This window comes from Rhipicephalus microplus, unplaced genomic scaffold (assembly GCF_043290135.1).
Source record: "Rhipicephalus microplus isolate Deutch F79 unplaced genomic scaffold, USDA_Rmic scaffold_32, whole genome shotgun sequence".
Classification (NCBI taxonomy): domain Eukaryota; kingdom Metazoa; phylum Arthropoda; class Arachnida; order Ixodida; family Ixodidae; genus Rhipicephalus; species Rhipicephalus microplus.
The window spans coordinates 4,983,231-5,005,986 of record NW_027464605.1 but is presented as its reverse complement, the minus strand read 5'-3'; the positions used below and the strand labels follow the sequence as shown (position 1 = coordinate 5,005,986).

The window sequence follows — 22,756 nt, the reverse complement described above, 5'->3', positions numbered from 1 at the left end:
GGTGTTCTATTTATTTGCATCTGCCCCTTACAACACTGATCGCTACACCATCTTCACGCTGCAGCTGATGATTGGGGGGAAAATTTATCAAAAACGTCTTTTAAGAGCTGGAATGCTGAAGCTAGTCTCTACAATCACAATTTTTCATAAGCGCGGCCTCAAGACATCCCATCACGTCCATTCTGCACGATGCTCATGAAGGGAAGTTTACGAAGAATTCCAAGTAGGTTGGTTTGACGTTCCTTGCGAGTAATCAATCCTGTACCTTTTATCTGCTTTTGTTTTTACGTTTTACTTTTTGTGCTTGCGCGGTACGTCTATCATTCGCTTACAACTCAATGAATTCCTGGAGAACTTACAATACGCTGGGGTATAAACTATAGCGTTTAACTGAATCATCATAAATTTGTTGGAAGAAACAAAGCAGCCACATTTCCTTAGAGGAGAATGAATTTTCACGGTGTTTCCGATTTACCCGCCATGCGTATACTATATTTCTTGATAATGAACGGAAACAAGTTCTAAAGTGGCACATGAAATCACTTCTCACGCTATTTTCATCATTTATATGTCAAACATCTGAATCAAATTTGTTACCCAGTTAATTGCAATCACAGATGTTCGTGACATCACTTCATTGTACTTCAATGTGTCGCCGTCACAGTGTACCGAATGTGCACAGGCATTTTTCAGGCGCCCAATACTGTAAAAATTTTGTCAAATACCTAAAGGGAGTTTTCTCCGACAAGGAAAACATCCGCTTTTTTGGGGGGGCCGGTAATTGATAATGCCGTGATTCGGAAATCGTCCGAAGACACTGACATCTTTCGCTGGCACACGCTTACGCGGGACCCTTTCTTATACATTTTTGCATGCAGCAGAGGGTCCTTTGAAACACAGTGGTTCGAATTGAGCCTATACGGAACACTTCCAATAACAGTTAATAAGCTTCTTCAGAAATAAGATGTACTCAACCAAGCGAGCAGAGTGAGGCCCATAATTAAAGACATTTGAGCTTAGTCACTTACGCTCTGTTATAAATTGACATAAACAAAAATGATACGCTGATCTTGACAAAGTACCCTCTTGCAATACAAAGACGTGTTTTACTTTACCTCAAGAAAACGCGAAGAGTTGATTCAGCTGGCTTGTAAATGCAGCCTGACAGCGTGTTTTACAAGTGTCACTCACACTTCAGTGCTACTTGTGCCTATGCACAGGGATTTTTATGTGGGCGCATTTTCGGGCTTCTCGTTTGATCGACGCGACAGTTGCCGCTGCATTTAGGCATGAACGAAAACAGCCGCCAAGTGCTTTACGTTTGCACTGCCTCTTTGTATTAGCTCGCTCACAAAGGACAACAAAACAGAGCTTGTAGCGCAGTTCTTCCAATAAAAACGTAGCTTTCGAACGCACTAGTATCGACATGCTTTCTATGGCAATACTTTATTGAAATGGTTGTAGCCAGCGCTTGAAATAGAAGCGCGTTCTTGTGTCTCGACGTACTGTACTCATCTGCACGTTGTTGTATCTCATACGCCCACGTCAGTCACCTGTCCGCATGCACTTTCCTCATCCAAGATGTGTATCCTGTTATTGTTGTTCCGATGCTGAACTAACTTGTGTTTTTTTTTCTCTCTCCCTGTGATTTTTGATGCCCGGTTGACAACCAGTGTTGATTGTTGCCTTTGCGCGTTTCACGTTGTGAGCTCTTGTGCAATACTTCTTTCTTGATCGAGCTGATTCTATTGTACACAGATCGTTCACGTGCGCGGCTTTGATGGCGGCCACTTACCTGCGGACTGGAACGCGCTGTTTCTCGAGATAACTGCTTTGTGTCGTGAAGTATCTGGTCTCAGAGATAATGATGGCTCTGATCTACGAGTTCGTGTTGAAATTGCGCAGGAATGACAAAAACCAAGGGCGGTGGGAAGAAAAGTGTGTGCATTACTTCGTGCTAAATTGTCCTGTTTGAGTTCGTGAGTTCTGTAGGTGTAATATACCCAGGAGGAAAAAAGCCTCTAAGACGCGGGCTCTAGAGCCAATAAAAATTTCTGGGGCTGAAATCGCAAAACCTTTTGGTAATTGTGTTTTTCTATTGGTTATCCGACTTCGATGATTATATGACCCACATTGTGATTGGATAAAATATTCCCGTATAAAAATTTCTAGCGTGAGAAGCTTTTGTGAATACGGGTTCTGATCTGTCCATGAGTGAGTCTCCCAATTTAATAAATAACTCTTGTAAGACCCAAAATAGTACTATAAACTCACACTTCAACATTTGGGGCTATGTGTTCAGCCAAAGCGACCACTAATGTTTTCCGCTGATCTCGTGTCCTGGACACTTTTTCATTCCCGACAGCATACTCAGGCTAGTGAGATTTTTAATTAAACAAACGAAATCGTACGGCGCGCATTTTACAAGCCGAAAAGAATCGCAAATCTATAATTTGGCTAGATTATAAAACATAGTAAACTTTCTTTGTGCACAAGTACGAAAATATTGGACACCGCAAGAAAAAAAATGTTTATTGTTATATCTTCGCCGCAGTAAACAGATAGCTAGTGTCGTCGGAATCCAGCGCGTGTCTTTTTCCCGTTGTGCCCAATATTTTTATTGCAATTTTGCGCAAAAAATAATAAATCATGAAAGTAGCAGCTCCGTCATCACCGAACATTTCTAACAAACAATGTTTGCCAGTATTCCCACAAATGAGGTTGTACAAATGGAATATTTTTTGTTGCATCGGAGTCACCAAGAGACAATCGAACAGGTCCATGTGACAAACTATTTAAATGCTGTTTACAGAACCGCAGTCGCTGGTAAGGTGTTGCTGCCGTACTTGAAGCCGGAACGCATCGGCACAGAATTGATTTTCGGTTTTTGTAGACGGTTATGTTAGTAGGCCTAGTAACATATGTGAAAATTTGCTTAATAAAGTATTTTCAAATAACGATACGAGCATGAGCGCATGATGTTATGTGATCTTTACAAATAAAAGAAAAATCTACAGAATATTCGTTCTGTGATATACACATGTTTTTTTTTTCTAGGCATATACCCGCTTGTGTGTATATGCCTGGTCGTGTAAGGACAAAGAACATCACAATAATATTCATTGCACTCCCACGGGTGCTCTCCCGCGGGTGGCTCCATTGAAAATGCGGCCGCCATGGCCGTGATTCGTTCCCGCAACCTACGGGTCAGCGGATGAGTGCCTTAGCCGCTAGACCACCGCGGCAGGCGTTGAACGCGTATACTACGGTGCAGCAAGATGCACTTACAGGAGTCCTCGTCGAGAATGAGTGTCAGCTTTAGTTGAGGACAAAAGAAACGTCGACCTCTACCTTAGCGCAGAAACCTGCGATTCTTGGCGAAACAGACGTCACGGGTGCAGTCCCTCTAACCAACGAGAGGGCGTGTTGCGCGTCATCAATTTCGAAAGCCTGTTTAAGGTAAGAAGCACCGAAGTTATAGCATTGCTTACTTTATTTAAAATTTGATTACCACTAATCGCTGCTGTCTACATTCCGAACGGAGTGCCCCGGGCTTCAAATTTAAAGCACCTGCAGTGCATTCGTAGTCAAGGCGCTTCGTCATCCTCCGCTGAGATGGACCTGAGCCTTCTGTAAGAAGAACGACGTGTCTCCAGCGAAGACCTGCGGAACAGGTTGCTGGGCAAGACGTTGTTGCAATGCTGCGAGCGCGGTGCGCGGCGACTCCGGAGGCGATGCGCCATCTCCAACGAGACGTCGGCGTACGCCTCGATTGTGGACTCGGTCACGGAGTGATGACTAAACACAGAACTGAACGCGTGGCAGGAGAACTCCGAGGGCCCCTCGTCGCGGAGAAAAGGGTCCCTCATCGAGTACTCTTCGATACTGGTGAAATCGGGATCCCGGAATCCGGTTGATGCCGCTGCTGCCGTTGCTGCGGAGGCCACGACGGCACCATCGTCGTCTTCGAAGGCGTCGTTAGTAGACCCAGAGAAGCGAGAACTGACTTTTCGGACGAGGTCGCGAAGACGTCGGCAACGAGGCAGCGGTCTCCTCTCCAAGGTCGAGCGGCTGCCTCCTCCCTCGCTTCTCCAGGGTACCCTCGCCCGTGCCGGTCCTTGGCGGTGCGAAACGGCCCCAGGGAACGAGCCGGGATCATCGGACAGTGAGCCGGGGTCGTTGAGGTTTCCCGTGAGCACCTTGTTCTCCCTGTTCTGCCAGCGGGTCCAAAACTCGCGAAGCTTCTTAACCGAGTTGAACAGCGGACGTCGCGTGTTGTCGCCGCAGCTGGTCGCACTAGCTTCGTCGGCGGGCTCCTTGAGTACACAGGTCGAATTCATACTGACCTGGTCGAGCCCTCAGCGTGCATCTATCCAGACGTCAACGCAGGCAATGACTCGCTTCTCGGTGCCGAAGGGGCCACCTCCTGCCAAGCTCGTGGTCGCGCTCAAGCTGCCCAGCAGTTGAGACGCATCAGCGATGGCACGGCGCACACTCGGATGAGGTAGCAGAGCAGGGCGGCCGCGAAGGTCCTGCGTGGTGGCAGGCCCATGCCGTGGAACACCTGAAGCAGGTAGAAGCACTGCAGGAGCCCCGTGCTAAGGCCCGCGGCGAAATCGGCGTCCCACATGCTTCTCAGCAGATTGAAACAGTCCATGATTGCCGGGCTTGGCATCTTGGCAGCCGCCAGAAGCGTCGAAGCCCGTGATGCCCTCGCGGAATTTTTTGGGGGTTTCGTGTTGCGCCCCCGCGGCGCGGCCTTAGGTCGTCATGTCCTCGCCGCCGCCGCCGCCTCGTCTGGCTGCCCGCCGAACGCGAGCCGAGCGCGAGGCGACAGGCTCATGACACTGCTCCTGATGATGATTCCCAGAATAATGGCACAACCATTGCCACCTAGATAAATAATGGCAGAACACACCACGGGGGATCGGCCACGAAATTTGCGGCAGTAGAATTTTATTTCGAGGCTTTCCTTAGCAGCAGCTCAATGCAGCGGCCTGAAGCGGCCCAATGATTAGGAAAATGTTTACGCTTATATTCGCCTGTCTCAAGTTCCCTGTGCAAACCATGTGCCCTTAGTTAAAAAGAGACCCAACTAACCCCCGCTGCGGAACCCCCTGAGGAGAAATATTGAATGTTCCTTCTAAGGAAAACAAAGAAACAAAAAAGGAACACCGTGGTATTGAACTTTTGTTCAAGAATTTCGACATAAATAATGACGTTGACATAAGAAAAAACAAGCAGATCGTGCAATGTGACTTGTGAAAGCACCAAAATTTTTTACAGTCGGAGTTAATCACTACTTTAAAGTCACCGTCGCAACCACCACCACCACCACCACCACCACCACCACCATCATCATCATCATCATCATAATTATCATCATCATTTCCATCATCATCATCATCATTTTGGCCCCTTAACACGATAAAAACAGCGCACATTTCATTTTTCGCTGCCAAATATGCTTTACGACAAACAAATTAATTGTGACTGCTCACTCATTTAAAATACTCGTAGAAAAACCGGCGTGGGTTTGAGCCATTAATGAGGAAGAAAATTGAGTCACTCACCTTCTACCAGCATACGTGAAAGTAGACGAAAAAGAATGGCATCAAATGTTACTTCATTTTAAAAGATAGCACTAAGTTTTACTTAAGAAATTATACGAAACTTTGGTGCCTCAGGTTAATTTTGACTGCACATTTAATTTCTTACCCTTCAATATTGTTGAAATTCTCTACTAAATTTGAAACTACGATATATTCGCCATGAAATCTCCTACACTGAGTATATGCCATATTCTGTAAGGCTCGAACAAACCAAGTTATTTCTGAAGCTCGCACTGGAAGTAAGTTCACCGCAAAATCAGTTTTCTTGTGGTAATAGCTTTAGAAGTAGTAGGTTTTACAGACATTATGCCTCACGACTAATTGAAACCCTAAATAATCTATTAACTATGCTTCCATCTCAATTTATCCTTCTCAGCTATGTATATTTCATTTAGTTACGTCACATTGGCAGTTCCTATGAATCTGAGAAATGTGGGCCGCATTTGCTCATTCCACTCATCCTCCAATCGCTGCTGACCATCTGGACCCTTACGTACACTTGAACGAAAGTACACAACCATTTTTATCACGTCGTATTTATCAATATGAAGTACACGACAGGTATCGAACCCACGACATTGGACGCAGCAGCGTTACGACTAATGCATTCAGCTAGTAGAGCGGCTGAGCTCTGGTGTAAACTTCGGTGCCGCAACGTGCGTTAGCGAAGCGAACGGTGCAATGATACGAAGCGAAATGAAGGTAAGTGTTTATGTTTTTTTTTCATGTCATGAGTTCATGATAACACTTCCCAAGGTTGCTGAGATTTCTTAGTGGCATGTGTCTCCTTGAAGGTCACTGCAGCTCGATTGGACGTTCTTCGTTTTGAATGAGACCATCGCGCTTCCTCCTGTTCAAGTAAACCCACATGGCGAGGGCTCCGCAAGCGATACCGGCCAGGGTGAACGTAACCGCAATTGCCGCAAATGCCCCTGCGTTTGCACAGAAAGAGAGAACAGAAAAAGAAGGAAATAAGAAACGTTCACGCCTTCAGCTACCAGAGATCCAGCTCCCTATTCCATCCTATCTCGTCCATCTAATCACATCTCGTCCCCCCGCATATTCCTCATCAGCAATTAGGGATTAACAGTTTTCATTGCTACAGTTTAAGATGTTGACGAAACATGGAAAAAAATTGAAGCAGATATTCGTATAAAGCAGCAACAGGAAAATCCTTGCAGATGTCTGAAAATAGGGCTCACACAAAATTTGTCCTATTCCGCAGTTCAAACTCGGGGTGAACGCCGTTCTCGTCGACGGTTACCAACCAACGTTCTTCGTGCTGCAACTTGTCGGTGGATTTTTTTTTTTTTTGCTTTAAGGAACTTTTTGCCATTTAATCAGAATCAGCATAAGTGATTTAGCAGTCGAAGGCTTTGTTCGATTACATTGACGGATAGAGCATGGGTGAAGGTTGTCAACTACCAAGTGTCCCTACTGCCTATTATAGATAGATCTACGAAGTCCATAAAAATGGACTGGCGCAGTCGGAAAAAAGCCCCCATTCCCACTTCGTGGCCCTAAAATACCCCGAATAGTGATGTCTATCGTTGAGTTAGTAAGCAGCTGTCAATGGGAAACGTACCAGCGCTGTAGCCGGCGTCATGGCCAGCTGGTTGGTTTTCCTTTCCCCGAACAATGCTGTCCATTGCTTTCTGGGGTTGGTAATAGAGCGTCCGTTTCCTCTTCGGCCACTGCGCCTCGGCGAAAGATCCCTTTATGGCCTGGTAGGTACGCAGCTAGAAAGTAGTAGCAGCTTTGTTGTCATAAGAAGGAAGAAGATATAAGTATGCATGTTTCATGCGAAAAGAAAGAAACTGAAATGGTGAAGCTCTGAGAAGTAGCTTTGGGGCACGGGAGTGTCATAATCGTTGTAAGACGCTAGGCGGATTTCGTGGCTGATGGTGTTCCCTCCGCGATGCCCTCTCTTCGACTACCGCTCGTCGATCGGGGCCCCGTCAGTCGACTTCTCTAACAACCTCCAATCGTTAATTCTTCATATCTCTTGTATTCCCTTCTTATACCTTCCCACGCGAACCACTGCTCAGGTGTCGCACTATGCTGCAGACAGTTACAGGCTCCACTTTCCTCTTCATTTTGTATTTTGAAGTAGCACTGACACAAGACTTGGAAGGCGAAATAATAAGTGAGATAGATTTATTTGGAGACATACACGAGATATAAAGAGCAAAAAGCAACCCTAGAACATATGCGGAGCTCCTCGCATCACCGACATAAAGGCAGGGGCAATGTGAACAAACTTGGGTCATGAGCTGGTTGCCGGCACGCGTCTTGCACGTGCGCTACATACTTTTCGTTTCCTCTTCCACGCCTGTGACTTCGCGTGTGCTGGCTGTGCGGAGACGGGGTCGCCGTGCGCGGCCCCCACGTCAAAGTTTTGCGTGGTCACGTGGACAGCTGTGTTCATCGTTCCTGCGGAACTGCTCCTGGCTAGCTCGGCGTTCTTTGATACCGAAACAGAGATTGGGCGCTCTAATGACGTCTCTAAACCAATAACCATCACGCACACGCACAAATCAGGTTTTTGGCTGTGATAAGCGGGTAATTACCTACCTACAACAACAACAACAAAAACCAAGGTGCGAATTTCTGTTTCGGCGCTCCTTCAAAACCTGTAACCCCTCCCTCACCCACGTACGTTTAACAGGACGCTTTGCACGCAGTTACTTCAGCAGTGCCTTCGTCGTTTTTCGCACGTCACTTCAATAAAATTTGAAGAAAGGCGACGGGTGCGCATGGATAGAAGTCACCCTTCATTATTTTATTGTTTACATATGGAATCTGAGTTTCAGAATAATCAGAAACTCTGACCACACTTTGAACTATGGTTTCCATGAAGTCTGTCGAACAGCCAATGAAGAGTATTCAACATCAATGAACATTTACGATGCTCGAAGGCAGCACGAGGTGTAAGAAAGAGCACGACAGCATTATGTCAGATCCAGAACAGAAATAGCGATAAAATATGTTTTTTTTTTGCAATACCAATATTTGCGCTTACCTGCGTATTGTCGTTTTCATCTGAAAGCACGAGCGTGAAAACCAACGTTCCATTTTGGACTCGCTCCAAAATTTTTTGCAATGATTCGTCGACCGTGACGGCATGCTTTGATTGAAGTTCAGACAGGGGTTCCAATATCTTGAAGAAAGCCATTATTTCGTTGCTTCTTTTATAAAACGCCACCTGTTGATGACGATGACGCTCTCATTACCACACTCTCTAGATAGAAACGCTTTGATGCTCGAATTTAGGATGCAATGTCGTAAGTCCAGAAAAATCACCAAGGGTAACAGAAAGAAGACCATGACAGCCATTTAGTTTTTTTTTAATATAGGTCATATTTTATGTTCATAAGAGTTTAATCTTGCTTTCAAATAAACATTAAAAACAAGCATGAGGTCTGAGTTAGAATAATCGTATTGTTCTATTCAGTGTTACTTAAAGCCGTCAAGCGGGTTTCGCTAATTGCAGTCTGACGCAGCTGAGGGGTATTTTACACAGGTACATATCAAAGCATAATCCGCCTCTTAATGTTGAATGCCATATACATAAATCAAATATAAGACGTTCTAAAGCTAAATCTTAAGGAGGGACACTTGCAAGTGTGTTCCCCTGCGCTCCAGCCTGAACACAAGAAAGTCCTGACCCATCCCCCTTGATACCCCCCCATGATTCAAACCAATGTTCAGAAGTCGCAAGTTTCGTCTTGATTCCTTGGTACATTACTGCCACATGAATCAGCCGTCTTTGCTAAATGTTTATTTGCAATTCAGTAAGCGTCATCAGCCACTACAATAGCACTCAGCATGACTAATAACGCGTGAGTGCATGCGTAAACATGGTCTCAATTAAGAGCTGGAACATTGCGCATGTCTTCAAGTTATTCTAGTGTCCACAAGTAAATAATATATTCATACACGAAATGGTAAAGAACAGTGTTTACTGGTGGAAATAAGGCTAGCGGAAGCCATGGGCAAATTCGCAGCTCGTATAGGGGCACGCGCTGCCGTGCTTCAAGTCATACTGAGCGTGGCTCTACGTTTTCGTCTTTACTTTTACCCTACCGATGGAATAACATTGCGGATTTTTACATTTACCTATAGAGCTCTTAAAACGAGACCCTTTGTGTGTACGAACACTCGCAAGGATACCGATTATAACCCCATACACGGGGTCGTACTCACTCCGATAACCTCGATCCGCATAACGGTATCTACGTCTCCGTAGTCTTTCAGCGATCCTCTGAGTGCATCCACAAACACTTGCTTGTTTTGTCGAATGATCTTGTAGTCGTCTCCTGCGAAATTAAAGGTATTCTCAATGTAGCGAGCTCAAGTTTGTCACCTTTTTTTTTAGTTGATGAATACAGATAAGGCTTTCAAATATTGCGTAAGGGTCAACCCATCTAAGTCAACGGCTTCAAGAGTATTTAATACGGTTCAATTTCAACATTTCTCGTATCCTTCAGTAGAAAACCCATGCATTACCGTTGAACGAAACCTTGAACGTCCTTGCTTCGTGACGGGAGACACAACCTGGCGCTTGGAACACCGATAGCCGCGGCTGTTCTGAGGTGAACTTGAAGTAGTTTTTCGTCACCACGTGCTGCCTGAATTCCAGTGTTCCATCCTTCGTGGCCTTCGACGAAGGGGAAATTCGATATCACTGTGTGACTCATAATCAAAACGTGGTTTGTACACTTAAGCATCCATAATTTAAAATTATAATCAGAAAAGCCTATACGTACCTGGCATTTCATTTCGTCATCAGGTTCACTTCCGCATTTCATAAATATTTATATATTCCTCTTTTAGTTATTATATTGCGTCTCTTCATTGAAGACTTTAAATCTTATTCCACATCCATAAACAGAGTAACGCCTTTGGCTATATAAGCGCGGACATTATGTCATGAAAACGGTGTAAAGATACAGTGAACTGCTCAGAACACACCAGAAGCGACGTCATGGAGGTTGCTAATCTCCGTGTTAGTGCCTAAACATGACGGCCGCGATGACGTCACTACTGTGTATCACACTAACTTTCTGGTGGTGACCGCGCTTCACCAGGTTACCGCTGTTATCAGTTCGTCGTTCCGTTCAAGCCACTGCTGCTGTGCTATCTTTCAGCCCCACTACCTACTTACGCAACTTCTCTTTGAGTAGGAGGTTTGAGAAAGCGGTTTCGTAGCATGCAAAGCAAGCCATCTATAGTTAGTACTTCACCAGGGTTTACAGTCAATAATAGTGTTAGCTCGCATGCACGACTGTATACACGAGACGCGTATTTCTGCCTTGAACACCTTACGGGCCACAATATTTTCTCCTAAAGATCAAAGTTTCCTATAACTTTATTATTTAGCTGTTCCATTTAAGAATGAACGGTAGTACGTGTAGTATTAACTTGAAGCAACAGTGGTACGCATTTTTAAGCTGTCGCAATCATGGCGTATTTTAACAGCTCCTTGGTTTGCAAGAATGTACTTTTATGTAAAACTAAAATTTCCTTTCTGAGAGCCGATAACCTTACGTTAATGTTATTGTGTATTACTAGATCAAATCGTAGTGGTCTAGTGCGAAACTTGGAAGGGTAATGATGGGCCTATTTGTTTAAGATCGCTGCACAGACATCTATGCATACAAAACTGGTGCACACTGAACTGTTGTCTTGCGTCGTTGTCTTAGTTCGCTATTAATACTCCATTAGCAGTATTCTTTCTGGCATAACAACATTTAGTCACACGTATCGATCCGAGAACTGCCTTCTCAAAGGTCCTTGTGAAAGACCTGTCTCCGGTCAAAAATTTACATATGCTAGTTTATGTCAACGGTAAAATTAACTAGGGCATTTATTCAGCTCAACTTAGTAGATGTCGCATTATTCACTTATTCCTCTTACAGCAAATGCTCACTATGCTGAAATTAGTTCACAATATAATGGAGCCTTAGCCCAGTTGAGGGAAGTTTGTGGTTTTGGAGAAAGAGGCACGCCATATAACAGAAAGAAGGTACCTGATGCGTATCTGTATAGATTATTTCCTGGACAGGAACAAACTCAATGTCACGGTCACCTGAACGCTCTGCCTCCGAGTCCTGGAAGAAACAGACTCACCTTAGATGTGGTCAGTCTCGCCGGTAAAAATGGCAGTGGCACCAATAAAAATCGACAAAACATCCATAGACACTTCATAAGTGAATGGTATAACAAGTTCAAAACGTGGCAAAGGGGAAGGGGGAATCTAACATGAGAAACAAAACTGTATAACTGCCACATTTTTTAATGCAAAATGCTGCTATAATTGTGTATTTGTTCTTCTATTGCTAGATTATAGTCCCCCGTAGATCAAGGCAAGTTGTGTCGTCAAAAAGGACAATACGGGACACGAATTCCTTTTAAACGTTGGTGTAAATAATCATTCGGAACGAGTAGAAATTGTTCGAAATGCGAAGACTATTAATGCCATGACAAAAGTATGACATGAAAAAAAGACATTGTAAAACATTAACGAATTATTCTCTTGACTGAGTCTTCTAGCTTAAATCAAGTAATTGGTGCTAATTCTTCTTTATTAAAAAGCCAGAAAAAAATCAGAAGGCGATCCAAATGTTTGACTAAGGTATTTTGTAGCGGCTCTCGGGCGTCGTCGTTCATGTGCCCCATGTGTAATCCTTGATTTAATTTCGCTTCGTTTCGTCGCCATGGCTGAGCGAATCTCAGAGGCCACTCAGAAGGAAGCGCGTGGTTGAGATCTCCTCCGCCAGGTGCCGCAGTGATTCCGAATTCTTTAGGGAGCCTTCACGTGCGTGCCGCCTACGGAGGCGGCGCGCAGATGAAGGCTCCGTATATGGTTCTCGAAATAAAACCATCTGCTCTTTTAATGAACTCTTTAAATAAGCTTTCAATAATTATCCTGGCAGTTAAGGACAAAAGTGTCTCTCGGTGCCCGTCCTTTAGTGCCTTCTAGGCATATATCCCTTGGCTACTACTTAAGACAAAAACAGTTCGCATGATATGCCTATTGATCTATTAACAGGCGATGATCCCAAAGTTACCGCAACCAACAATTACATGAGGACAAGAAATTTCGCCTACATCGTTACGTGCGCCATCTTCTACGGACGTAGACGTCCTGCTTACCGTCATCAGCGAAATCTCGTGCCTCCTCGTGGTATCGTTCATTTCCTCCAGCGACTCATTTATCAAAGCCGTCCATGTCTCAACCTCTATGCCTCTGATGTTGTACTGCTCAAAAGACAAGAGAAATAAGTTAGACGCCAGATGTATGTCGTTTGAACGATGATATTCCACTACTCATCAAACATGAGATGGTTCCCATCCACGTTTCCCGCAATAATGATTCTAGCTTTCTGAAGAAAGCATCTTAGTGTAGCTACCATTCCTGAAACAGCTTATATCAAGTGTCATTCATGAAACGCATTTTTACAGCGGAGCAGTTATGGTCGAAGTTTTCGGTGTGTTGTGGATACAAAATTACCCTCATCATGAACTGAAACGCGCTCTGTTTGTGCTCTTCTTCAAAGCCTTCGTTTTCTTCATTGTCTGCTTCGATTTCAGATTCCCCCCCCCCCCCTTGTGTTCAGTCTGAGGGGGCACACCCTTCGCAAGTGTCCCGCCTTGACGTTTAGCTTTAGACCATCATATATTTCAGTTACTTGACAGTTAAGTGTAACGCATTAAACTACTTGAAGCCTGATTATTTTCGAGCACGTACACGTGTTCAATACCCCTCAGCTATGCGAGACTATGCAAGTCTTAAAAGCCACTCGATCGGTTCAAGGAAGGCTGAATGGAACAATGCACTTACTCAAACTCGGACATCATGTTCGTTTTTGTTATAATTTTACTTCAAGAGATCTTTTTAGTCTTATGTAAATAAAAATTCAGACCTTCTTTAAAAACGCCATGGTCGCCACGATCTGATTTGTGTCCCCTCTGTTCTGGAATTACACCACCGCAAGAAACACGTAGCGAAGAATAAATTATTTTTATTCAAGTGCAAACAAAAAAAAGAAAAAAAAATACGCTTCGGAAAGAGAGAACAAAAGACACCGGTTGATTCATTCCAAAACGCTTTTCCTAGGAGAAAGCTGTACAAATGAAAGCATAACACAAAAATGCATGAGCCGCGATGTTGATACATAGATGTTGGTTGTGGTCCTGCGGAGAACGTTGAGTCGACTTTCTTTGGTGTAGCGTTTAAGGCGCTTGAGCACAGTCAACCATGGGTGAACAGCGAGCGCGGCTGAGAGAGTTGCCGGACTTCGGCATCCGCATCAAAGTTTCCCGCACGAGCGAGAGGATTTGTGAGGGACAGCGGTTGCCGATGCGCCGTGAACTGTGCAAGGTGACGTTGCATCGAACCGGTTGTGAGCGCTTTCGCAATGACTGCACCACGACTTTCATTGTTCTTGTTCTTTTTCTTGTTAAATTTGTTGTGAATTTGTTTAGTTGGTCGTCGCGCTTTTCTGCCTGGGCGTTTTTGATATTGTTTTGCTCAGAATAAATAAACAAATAAATAAATAAATACATGAATGAATAAATAAATAAATAAAAGAAGTGCCTACATTTAGTGGCTGTACTTTGCTTCTTCCACGAGTGCTCTTTATGCTACGTCATTTCTGCTCAGAGTATTGAATTTGCCTTAGAACCACAACATTCTTTATACACGAATTGGTTTTCTTTTTCTTTTATTCTGAGTCAAAGAAACAGTAGAAGTCGAGGGATTGGCTTGCTTTTCTTTCGAAAAAATAAAGAAAGAATCTGCGTCATACGTTACGGTGATATTGTCTTTCGGGTGACTTGGGTATTGAAAGTGTTCTAGTCTGAGAGGTAAATAAAAGCCCAGCCACTAAAGCACGCGGATGACGGACCATACAAATCGATATCTAACACATGGACGTGAGAGACCGTGGCGAGCTGGAGAGAAGTTTCAAACGAGCAAAAATTGATCAGAATTCATGGCGCGTGTACACTTGTTTCCGCAGGTATGCGTCTTCAACCTCATGTCTCCACTTTTGACAAAAAATACGCGAGTCCACGCCCCGACGCAGGGCAGAACTTCAATAAGTTCCTTTCTAGCTTACTGAACGTTCTGATTAAGTTATATGACCTAATTATTTCAAATTAGCAGGTTACCCCAGCATACAAAAAGGTGTTTCAAGTGCGGCAACGAATGAGGTCAGAGAAAATTTTTGTTCTTGTAGATTATTGAAAATAAAAGCAGCGGCTGTTCTTATGAAAAAACAAAAGCTGGACAGATAAGATACGACTTCAATTCCCGCCTTTCTCACGGACTTAGGTTCAGAGTATAGTGTTTATTGTTTCTTTTTTTATTATGCGTGAAGTGTAGCTAAATGCACGCAAGTATGCGAAAAAATCGTCGCTACATAAAATTTAAAAAATGTGCAAAGGGTCACCGAAGTCATATAAGCATTCCTTAAGCTGGTCTAACTTCGGCTATTTGTTGCATACCGAGCAGAATTGCACGGTTCCACGAGTGCGTAAGGCGGTAAATTTTCAAGCATAACCTAATGACAAAACTTCGAAACATAATTTAACATCCATTATTTCGGTGTGCGTCGTAATTCTTCCGTGTAAAAAAATGGATCTATGTTTTTTTTTTAAATTCTGGCCTCATTTGTCATGCGAACATTCGCCGAGCGTAACTTTGGTATTTAAAAAGATAAATACGTAATTAATCAAATCTGGGAATATATTCATATACATCGACTTTCCGTGCGATTCGACTGGCGTCCACGTCGTCTTACCCGTCCTTGAAAATGGTGCTCCTTCGTGAAACCAAACAGTTTTTTCGGGTCCAACATTTCGACGCCCTCTGTGCTGTTTGGTTCCGAGAGGAAAAAATCGCTCGTGAGTTTTCTGACGACGCACTCTCCGCTTGATGGATGCGTAACAAATGCGGCTTCTGGATTACAATAAACAACATTGTTAATAAACAAGATGAGTGCACTGCTAAAAAATGCAAACGTATATTTCAGGAAATATTATTGTCACCTTAAACAACGTGTACGATATAAAGAGCAACAGTTAAAAGAAACAACGGCACAAATTACGGTCATGTCGAGCATATATACAAAAGGTTTCCTTAGAGAAGTACATCATTTTATGCTGAGGATGTAGAACTTGCCGTTGCGTTTGTTTTCGCTCCACCAATGTAGAATGGGTTCACAATATCGCTCGTGTAAAAAAAATGCGTCTATTGTATTCTCGAACAACACACTATTTCAATAGACGTTGACATCTATTGGGTGCGAGGGCCTCCACTACAGAAACCAGTACTGCGATCGTTTTGACGTCACAGATAGGATGCGTGCGCTCGCCTTGCTTGCATCGCCCCCCATGGCTGCACCGGTACTTATTCGCAATTTTAAGGTGTAAATTAGACACGAGAGTGCCACCGGAGGCACCGATTGCTAGTTTGCTTACCCGTGTTGTAAATTAGACACGAGAGTGCCACCGGAGGCACCGATTGCTAGTTTGCTTACCCGTGTTATTAGGTCTTACCCCTTCTTTAAGCACTGAGCTTCAAAACAAAGAGAATCACGCACGGTGTCCACAGCAAAAGCGCAGAAAATGCGGCGTTCTAGCATACAACACAACCCGGCATCCCATGAGTGACGTCACCATGTAGGTGGCGCCATGGTATGTGCTCGAGGCTACTGAAGGAACATACATCTTAAACTATCCGTGGTAAGGAATGCTGAAAGCGACAGAAAAATTGTTCGCAGCGCAATGCAGGGATTACCTGCTCTGTAGTCAAGGACGATAGAAAGCATGGTATCCAGGCCGGCCGATTCATTGATGAGCGGCCAGCTCTTCTCCTCTTCGGAGGGTATTATGTCCACCCTGGCTAGTTGCATAATCGCGTCATACCAAATCTGCGAGGATGAAGAAAAAAAATGCTCGTACGGTGCGATTAACAAAGAACAAAGAATCGCAATGCTAATAAATATATATTACACTGTCACAAGTATCGTTTCTTGGGTAGCATGACATAAACGTACACGCAGCAATGGACCAAAACATTTGTGCATACAACTAGAGTCATAAAACAAGGAGCATATATCAAAATATACGAATAACCCTCGCTTTTCCTACGGATGCAAAATGTGGGCGAGCGATATTTGCTAGCCTGCTGCCACACTTTAACATTAAAGGACCACGAAAGTGAACTGCTGAATCCGTTTGGATTGATGAATTGTACTGAGGGAAACTTCTAGACGCCTAAATCACCGCAGATTTAGGCGTCGAGAAGTTTCCCTCAGTATGACGAACCAACTAGTCCAGCAACAAGTACTTCTATGATAAATTGTACTTTGAGAACTCCAATGTCGTTAACGTCACCATCATGCGTTTAATAATACAACAGATAAATAAAGACGTAAGTTTCATTATTAAATTTTGCGTGGAATTTTCGGCGCGAGACGTCACAGATTTTGAAGTGTACTTTTCTTGTTCTGTCGACGTTGGCTCAATAAAATTTCTCGAAACTTTTTATGTTACATCTATGGCCCCTTCACAGGATATTGTACTTAAGTTTCACTGATTAAAGGCTGCGTGAGACATAGTAGTGACTATCGCAAGATGTGAGGTACGTCACAATGTTTGGCGCGGGAGTTTAAAATGGCATCGCCACCCGCATTTTCTTTTTTCTGTGTTTTCTCGTCAACCCAGCGTATTCTAGCGGTTAGTGTGGTGATTTTGAAATTTTCAAAAAGTTATTCGCTAATATGTGAATAATTCTCCTTTCCTTTTATCTCCTTTTAAAGCAAACAATGAACGCAATGAAGGGCATCTGTGGCTGTGCGGAGTACCTCTTTAAATGAAGTCGACTTTATTTCTTCGACTCTGGACCCGGTCTCATCGAGGGTGAAGGAGACCTCTTCGACTCGGAAGTTGAAAGTGTCAGGTGGTTGCGGAATCTCCCGGTCGTTGGCGTTGTTCTTGCAGTATGTCTGCCGTGGTACCTAGTGGACAGATTCGGCGATCAGACACTAATCTCCTAATCGAAAAGCAATGTGTGCGGACTCCAGTTCGCAGTTCTTTCCCATCCTCCGTAATTGAACACACAGAGAGAAACAGCTGGCAGACTCAAACAGCAGTGCCTTCGACTGTTTCCGCTTTTTTGTGTAGTTTTTTTTAGAGCTTTAGGAATTACCTTTTTGTATAACTCTGGCCGTGACTGACAATAAAGTCTACCCCACGCCAACCCTTCCAACAATGGAGGGGACGTTTTCTAAAACAGCTGTCGCTCCCCTGTTTCTTTTATATAATTGATAAGATATGCAAGTGATTAGAAAAGTGCAACGAATTCCAGAGACCAACAACTCACTTCGAAATCCTCGTCGGAAAACTCTGGGTCCGACTGGTACCAAGCGACGTTTCGGATAGTGTTCCACGGGCCCCTGTTGTTGTCGTCGTCGGGGTTGGTGTAAGTTCCCTTCTGCTCGATACGGATAGGAACGTCCACTTCCCCGTTTGGGAACAAAAATGAAGCATCTGAAATAAAACAAAAATAAATTAAGCATTAACATTAACACTAACAGAAGCGCCCTTAGAAGTTAATTTCCTTGCTGTGCGCGTTGTGGGTACGCGTGCGTGTGCTTGCGTGTGCGTGCGTGACTATGTGTACGACACAATCGAAACATATTCGCTTGAGCATGCGGAGTGGTAACATTATTGTATCACTAAATCCGTCCCACTGATGCAAAGTTCGCAAATGATGCCGAGTCTATAGGTGCGTTGGAGGCGCTGATTATTATACCGAGACGTACAAAGAATCAAATGAAAAAAGAAAGTGTGAGTTCCCAGCCCCTCTGCGTATCGCCCGTCGGAGTCATCGCACTTGTGATGACTCCGACGGGCGATACGCAGAGGGGCTGGGAACTCACACTTTCTTCACACTTGTGATGACTTTGATTGATGAAAATAAAATTAATTCATCTTTTGATGCAGTTTCTCAACCACGTCAACCACCTAGCTCCATAAACACGACTCCTAATGTTTTATGTGTTTGCGAATCATCAGTCAGAACAGCCATTGTGTCAGTACGGCTAAACAAGGTGAAATCGGCTCCTCTTGAAATATTAACAATGAAATGGTTTCAACTGGTGCATGCAGCGAGGCAATATAAAGCAATATGATAATATTTCCTGAGGATATTTTCCGACGTATGTCCTACATTTTATGCCTCAATATCATCCCCGAACCAAACATTCTGAAATAATTTCTAAGCACATTTCTTATAGTCCTCGAGAAATACTACTCAGGTAAGAACTTCATTACTGTCAATTAGCACTTCTTTCAAATTGCGATACAGAGCGGGCAACTGAGAGAAAGCTGAAAGAGACGGCTAGCAAACGCCCCCGAAAAGGGAGCGACACCCCACTGCACTACTCAAGAAGAAAGCGGAGGTCGCAGTTGTAAAAATAAAGCATGGGGGAAAGAGAGAAAAAGCTCGGAGACCTTAACCGTTGATGTGAAGCTAAAGACAATGCGACAAACACTCACTGGCCGACCAGTAGTAGCGCATTCGGTAAGTGGCATCCTCGTTCTTGTCGTAGGCACAGCTCTCAAACATGTCGGCCGGCAGATGGCGTGTCTCTTCGCCCGTGGCGGGACGCACGTATTGGACGCGGTAAGGCCCGCCAAACCTTAAGGCTTCGTACGAACTGTCCATGCGTGACTGGCGCGGTCGCTCGCCACGGTACTTGTAGCCGAACGGCAACCGTACACCACGGTACGTGGACATCTCCTCTATCTCGCACGTATCTTGGCTTTCCGGGTCCAGTGAAGGCTTGGCTGCGAAGTTTCAAGCAAAATATATTAAAGATATCCACTGCTCTGATGAATAACCTTCCTGTCTCGCCTCAATCTTATTGTTCTCCAACATAGGGCACATGTTGCTTATATGTATTTAAATATTAACTCATTATTTTACGAGGACAACGCTTAACGCCCTACCTAGACGAAAGGGTGATAAGCAAAAGCCACCGCACATGCATCACATGAAAATGGATAACCAGCTCAGCTGAAACGAATGACCTTGGTGTTTATCACATGCTTAATCCCGATGGTCCATTAAAGGCTTTCACACTTACTGCCTATGCCTGTCCGAAAATTTTAATTAGTGAAATGTGCTGCCCGTGTGTTCCCTTCATCATTTTTAGTGAGCCAGTGCTGGGTATTGAGATTCACCCAGTTTCTCTGGCATATACGTCTTTTACCTGCGGATGACCTTTTCATTTTCAGTGGACCAGTATTGGTCTGCCCCAATTCCGTGGCACAAACGTTCGATGAGTTTAAGCACACATAGTATTGACGAATTTTCTTTTTGTCTAGCCATATATGATTTTGGTGCAAAATATACAAGTGTGTTATAACAGTCCAAAAAGAATGCACGAAAGCAGTGTTGGCTGAGAAAACAAGAAGTCGCCATACCGCACTGACTCCAGATGGTCAAGTACCCCGTGCGATACAATAGATCACAATTCTGCATCACACCAAACCCGGTCTCCCTCTTCGTCTAACAATGGTACAAAAAATACAGCCAACATCCATTCAGGAGCCAACAGAAGACTTTTGCAAAGTTAAGCTTAGAAGCTCATATACGGAAGGACTTGAGCTTTTCAGCTGAACTCGGTTGGTGATCAACGATGATGACAGGGCTGTCAGCACAAGCTGACCACTACCTGAATTACAGTAGCTGTTATTCAGTCGTATACAGTCCACCAAAGAGTACATCGCAGTATGAATTCAAAGAATGGCCAACCTAGTGACTACCAACGATGGATTATGAACAGCATGTTTTACAAGTCGCGAGTGTGAGGACGTAATCTCGAGTCTTTGCCCTGGTGACGGAATTTCAATGGGAGAGAAATGCCAAAAAAGAATATAGGCTTTATGAGTATAGATTCCCACTAAAGAACCCCGGGCATGCTCAAAATATATTTGGATACACCACTACGTCATGCCTCATAGCCGTGTAGAAGTTTTGCCATGCATAATCACCGAGATCACTTTAGGCCACGTGCACAAATAGAGCTTTCACGAATGGGGACAACGAACGTTCCCTGTTTTGATTCGTGTCCCAAGTCCAGTTATTCTTATACAGCGTCCGTAGTTGAATTTGAGGACTCCTCGAAAGCAGGCATCTATATTATTGCATGTGTCGTAGTTGTAATTTTAAATTCAGGGGCCAGATATTAGTAATTGCGAAATACAAATGAAGCAGGCAGGCAACGGAGCCCCCAGCCCACGGGGACATTTCTATACGTACAGCTCACGTGCAGTAAAGAATATTAAACAGACATTCAATACCATACAAAACTGCTCCCTAATCCATTTCTTGCTTGCAAAAAATAATACATGTCATTCCATTCAGTTACAGATACAGAAACACGCTTTTGAAAAGAACTAAAACACAACTGAAGTACGCCATAACTCACACTACACTTTTGCACGTGTTGCTGTCTCTTGTAAAAATTTCTCTTTGTAATGAGTTGGTAAATGTAAGTTGCCACAATTACATGTTTGCACGGCGTTGCAGTTACTTCAATATATTTGCTTTTTTGGGTCGTTACAAATACGGCTGCAGTGGCCGTCTTACCTCCAGGCCTGTCCGAGTTGTATGTGGTCACCGTCTCGGCGAAGTAGTCGTAAATGGAGGTAACTTTCGTGCCGCGTAGCACCACCGAGATCTTAGCTCGCAGGTTCTCGGTGTCGAAGTACTCCTCGACCCACGCCGTCTGGTTACGCACCAGGTCGATCCACTCGTACTTCATGATATAGCTCTCCGGTATCAAGGGCGGTAGTGGCCCTGCAGTTGAGAACGGCCTAAGGGTACAACGCAAAAATGTGGGCACGCAGCACCAGTAGCGCAATGCTGTATCGTAGCAGAGCTCATGGCCGACCCACATTATTAGCTAGTAATAATTAGCGAAATTCTAATTCGACTTGTCTTAATTTAGCGTTCTATTTCGCATGCATTAATTAGCATGGTATCAATTGATTAGCAAAGTAATTTTAGGGGGGAAGCTTTTAAAGGTGTGGGTCTATCCATCCCTTGTATGTATGTACGTGACCGCCCATGGTTCCCCCTTTGCCAGCTGCCCACTACTTCGTCCTTGCAAACATCCCACTGCGCCCGATCACCGATCCACCACTACACCGACCATAAAGCCGTTATAATGAAGGGGAAACGGAAGCAACGTATAGCTTTCACTTACGAATAATAAAACTTCGTGTATATAAATACATACAGTTTTAGTGATGTCTTTGGGGATGTAGTGGGCGATATTCGCGGATGGTTCACGGTATAGGTATGAAACCCTCCAGAACTTCGCTCCACTCATTATTATTTACTCCGTATATATGCTGCGATTTTTTTTCTCTCACTTTCTTTCTCTCTCTTCTCTTCCATTTATCTGTTCCGTGGTTTTATTTTGTTTCCTTCAGCAGTTACAAGCACTGAAGAAACGCGTACATCTCTCATCCACCGTTTCAATGTCAATAGATGCGCTGGCCAGAGGCGTTATTATCCGCTATATTACTGGGCGATACAGCGAATCCTGCAAACAATCCTCATTTCTCGATTGTACGCCACAAAGAGCACAGAGCACAAAATGGTCAAGTTATTGCTTTTCACGCGATAGGCGCAGCTTACGTTTCTGTTCACGCGGAACGACAGAACGAAAATGTTACGCCATTTCACTGTTAATGACGACGGGTCGTAGCAGAAGAAGATGCACATGGCACTGAACTGTCCACAATATTGAAAAAAGATAGTATAGAGTGGGCTCTTATTTTTGTAGTTGATAATTCATGATGAATAAAAAGAGCACGAAAAAACGTATGACAAGACGAAGAAAGTTACACGACAAGCGTTTAATGATATATATATATATATATATATATATATATATATATATATATATATATATATATATATATATATATATATATATATATATATATATATATATATATATATATAGTACCGAAGCATAGTGACGCCAGCTCTGTGCCAGCGTGAAAGAAGACGTTCACGAAGTGGAGTATGATGACCGGTGTCGATATGGTGA

At 43.9% G+C, this 22,756-nt stretch overlaps 1 protein-coding gene across 1 annotated transcript in view; it reads right to left on the bottom strand.

Moving 5' to 3' along the window:
* Window positions 1-6,309: 6,309 nt before the first annotated feature.
* LOC119172286 (uncharacterized) overlaps window positions 6,310-22,756 on the bottom strand; it is a 30,049-nt gene continuing 13,602 nt past the window's right edge. The window contains exons 3-15 of the mRNA XM_037423336.2: window positions 21,283-21,492; window positions 19,185-19,475; window positions 18,007-18,173; window positions 17,489-17,641; window positions 16,420-16,552; window positions 15,422-15,579; window positions 12,771-12,875; window positions 11,645-11,725; window positions 10,122-10,272; window positions 9,819-9,931; window positions 8,635-8,817; window positions 7,198-7,351; window positions 6,310-6,544 (exon numbers count right to left, since the gene is read on the bottom strand). Coding sequence (XP_037279233.2) covers window positions 6,408-6,544; window positions 7,198-7,351; window positions 8,635-8,817; window positions 9,819-9,931; window positions 10,122-10,272; window positions 11,645-11,725; window positions 12,771-12,875; window positions 15,422-15,579; window positions 16,420-16,552; window positions 17,489-17,641; window positions 18,007-18,173; window positions 19,185-19,475; window positions 21,283-21,492 — 2,036 coding nt within the window. The 3' untranslated portion in view covers window positions 6,310-6,407. The remainder of the gene's footprint in view (window positions 6,545-7,197; window positions 7,352-8,634; window positions 8,818-9,818; window positions 9,932-10,121; window positions 10,273-11,644; window positions 11,726-12,770; window positions 12,876-15,421; window positions 15,580-16,419; window positions 16,553-17,488; window positions 17,642-18,006; window positions 18,174-19,184; window positions 19,476-21,282; window positions 21,493-22,756) is intronic.